Source organism: Octopus bimaculoides, chromosome 25, assembly GCF_001194135.2.
Source record: "Octopus bimaculoides isolate UCB-OBI-ISO-001 chromosome 25, ASM119413v2, whole genome shotgun sequence".
Taxonomy (NCBI): domain Eukaryota; kingdom Metazoa; phylum Mollusca; class Cephalopoda; order Octopoda; family Octopodidae; genus Octopus; species Octopus bimaculoides.
Window position 1 is genome coordinate 11,198,260 of NC_069005.1, and position 3,249 is coordinate 11,201,508.

Sequence of the window (3,249 nt, forward strand, 5' to 3'; positions counted from 1 at the left end):
ATGTAGATACACGCACACACACACAGAGCCGTACATGTATACACACTCACTTACACATATACACATACCATGTATATATATATTCATGCATATGTAAGAGAGAGAGAGGGGGGAGAGGGAGAGAGAGAGGGAGAGTGAGAGACAGAGAAATTGCGAGAGAGAGGGAGAGAGAGCGAAAGAGAAAGTGTGCGTGAGAGAGACATCGAGAGAAGAATTTGATGCGAGCAACATTCATGAGTAAGAACGGCTCAAGACTGGTAAATAAGTCAACAAAGAGAAAACAGGAAACATGTTGAAGTTTTCCACGACCCTTTTATTGTCATTGGTGTTAGAAACTGAAGCGTTTTACTTTAACTCTGAGCTTGATCCAGCAGTACATCAAAAGGGCCAAACAGGTTAGTGTTGTAGTGTGTCTGTTTATGTCTTTACCAATATTCTCTTTTACTCTTTTACTTGTTTCAGTCTTTTGACTGTGGCCGTGCTGGAGCACCGCCTTTAGTCGAGCAAATCGACCCCAGGACTTATTCTTTGGAAGCCTAGTACTTATTCTATCGGTCTCTTTTGCCGAACCGCTAAGTTACGGGGACATAAACACACCAGCATCGGTTGTCAAGCGATGTTGGGGGCGACAAACACAGACATACAAACACATACACACATACATATATATATATACATATATACGACAGGCTTCTTTCAGTTTCCGTCTACCAAATCCACTCACAAGGCTTTGGTCGGCTCGAGGCTATAGTAGAAGACACTTGCCCAAGATGCCACGCAGTGGGACTGAACCCGGTACCATGTGGTTGGTAAGCAAGCTACTTACCACACAGCCACTCCTACGCCTATATATATATACATATATATCCCATATTTTACATATAATTGGCGCTGTGTTGTCGAGAGCTGGTGAAGGCATTCTATCCAAGAGCTCTCAATATTGACCAACAATATTTATTACTATAGTAGGTGAAGGCGCGTGCTTTAGTGGCTCGTGTGTTCGGCTCACGGTTGTAAGGTCGTGATTTCGATTCTCGGCGTCGCGTTGTGTCCTTGAGCATGACACTTTATTTCACGTTGCTCCAGTTCCACTCGGCTGGCAAAAATGACTCAATTTTGCCAACCTGTATTTCAAAGGGCCGGCTTTGTAAAACTCTGTGTCACGCTGAATCTCCCTGAGAACTACGTTAAAGGTACGCGTGTCTGTGGACACACTGTCATTTAAATAACTCAGGAGTAGATGCAACAATCAACGGCCCAACAATTATTTTGTTTTCAAATTTGTTGATTTTTATCTCAGATTTATCTGCTACGCCGTGGAGGCGTAAGCGACGGAGTGCCAACAAAACAACAATCTGCTACGCCATTGTTACATCCAAAATGAAGCATTCTCTACTTATCTATCCAGTTCCCTGATCACTACAACCTTCCTTATGTTGAATGCCAATATAGGTAAGACATTCTTGATATAGTACCAAACCAATGATCTCCTACCTTACGCAGCCATCACAACTCATGCATTACACTTATCTTCATGTTTCTGATACACGAGGCATTGTATTTCACGTGTCTACAACGTATTGGCTCTTCTTAATATGATCTTTTGTCAGTCCTGTACATCACATATGATACACAGCACATATATCTCCTTGGTGCACTTACATTATATATGATATACATTCCCATTTTTTCAACCACCAGATTAACTTGGGACATACGAAAGAAGAGTGTTATATTACTCAGAATGTATTAAATAAAGGTTAATTAAACGTATGAAAACGAACATGGGTGTTTAGAAGAAACTTATGAAAATGATTATGACAGGCAAAGGGTTAAGCATAGCCAACTAACAATCAAATTCTTGTAAAGTTACACAGTCACATGAAACTGCTGTTGTGTCCTTATTACATTAAGATTAGGCAACATGTCAGTAATTAATACCGTTCAGAAGTTTGAATTTCTGCTTCTTCATACGTTGATGGCTCTCGTTATTTCTCGTATTCATTTTCATAAACCATCGGGTGCACGTTATCGTTGATTCAGATCTCATTGATAACGTTTCTCATTGATAACATTTCACTGCTGTTCCATTGGACACTTTGCAACAAGTATGGACTTGTCAGAGCAAAAAAGTAGTACAAATATAAACTCGAAGGCATCATTGAAAATGATTATGCAAAGATCCTATGGGATTTTATGATTCAGTGCGACCATGAGATAGAGAATAAGAAACCAGACATAGTGTTAATTGAGAAAGAAAGCAAACGATGCTGGATCATAGATATAACATACCCAGCTGACAAGGTATGTCATAAGCAAGAAAGAAAAGTCGATAGATATGAGAGGTTAGTTTGGTAGGTTAAGCAGTTGTGGTCTCTGAAAAAGGTGGTAGTAGTACCAATAATTGTCGGAGCCCTGGGAACAGTGAGCAAAAATCTCGAGAAGTGCATGGAACAAATAGGGGTTGCAATAAGGGTGGAGCACTTGCAGAAAACAGCGCTGCTTGGAACCGCTCGAATACTCCGGAAGGTGCTCGAAAAAATAAGAGGTGTTACCTTAGTTCACTGGTAGTGAACAGCTGACATCGTAATACATCTCCAACGCTAGGAGTTGTGCAAAGACAATAAAATAACAACAACAACAACAACAATAATAATGATAATAATAATAATAATAATAATGATACCTCTACTACTACTACTACTACTACTACTACTACTACTACTACTACTGCTGCTACTACTACTGATACTTAACTGATTGGAAGTGTTATCATGTACATGTTTTGTCTAGGTGTAAAACATGGGCCACAGCAAATATTCTGCTCAGTACCACAGATTTGCTCGTCTGTCACTTGTCCTCAACCAGTAGAGTGTGTCCTTTAGTGGCTGATGAAATGTGCGTCTCTGCATCATAGCCCATATCTTGAGACGAATTATTTGGGGTTTGAATTGGTTAGCTCTGGAAACATGGGTGTTTGGTTCATTATCCTTAAACAAACCTTACTCAGTGACCTTTTGAGTGGGATGAGCTACTCAACCTGAAGAAAATTCTAACTGGGCCCCCACCTGCGAGGTCATGAACTGTTTATATTTGTACCGCAGTGTCACTTTGATGACATGCACTGCTTTCTCACTCAATAATAATAATAATAATAATAATAATAATAATAATAATAATAATAATAATAATAATAATGATAATAATAATAATAATAATAATAATAATAATAATAATAACAACAATAAT

General features: G+C 39.1%; 1 protein-coding gene across 1 annotated transcript in view; it reads left to right on the forward strand.

The window, feature by feature from the left end:
• Nucleotides 1–214: 214 nt before the first annotated feature.
• Nucleotides 215–3,249, forward strand: part of LOC128250814 (uncharacterized) — an 8,593-nt gene continuing 5,558 nt past the window's right edge. Inside the window, exon 1 of the mRNA XM_052976799.1 lies at nt 215–395. Coding sequence (XP_052832759.1) covers nt 290–395 — 106 coding nt within the window. The 5' untranslated portion in view covers nt 215–289. The remainder of the gene's footprint in view (nt 396–3,249) is intronic.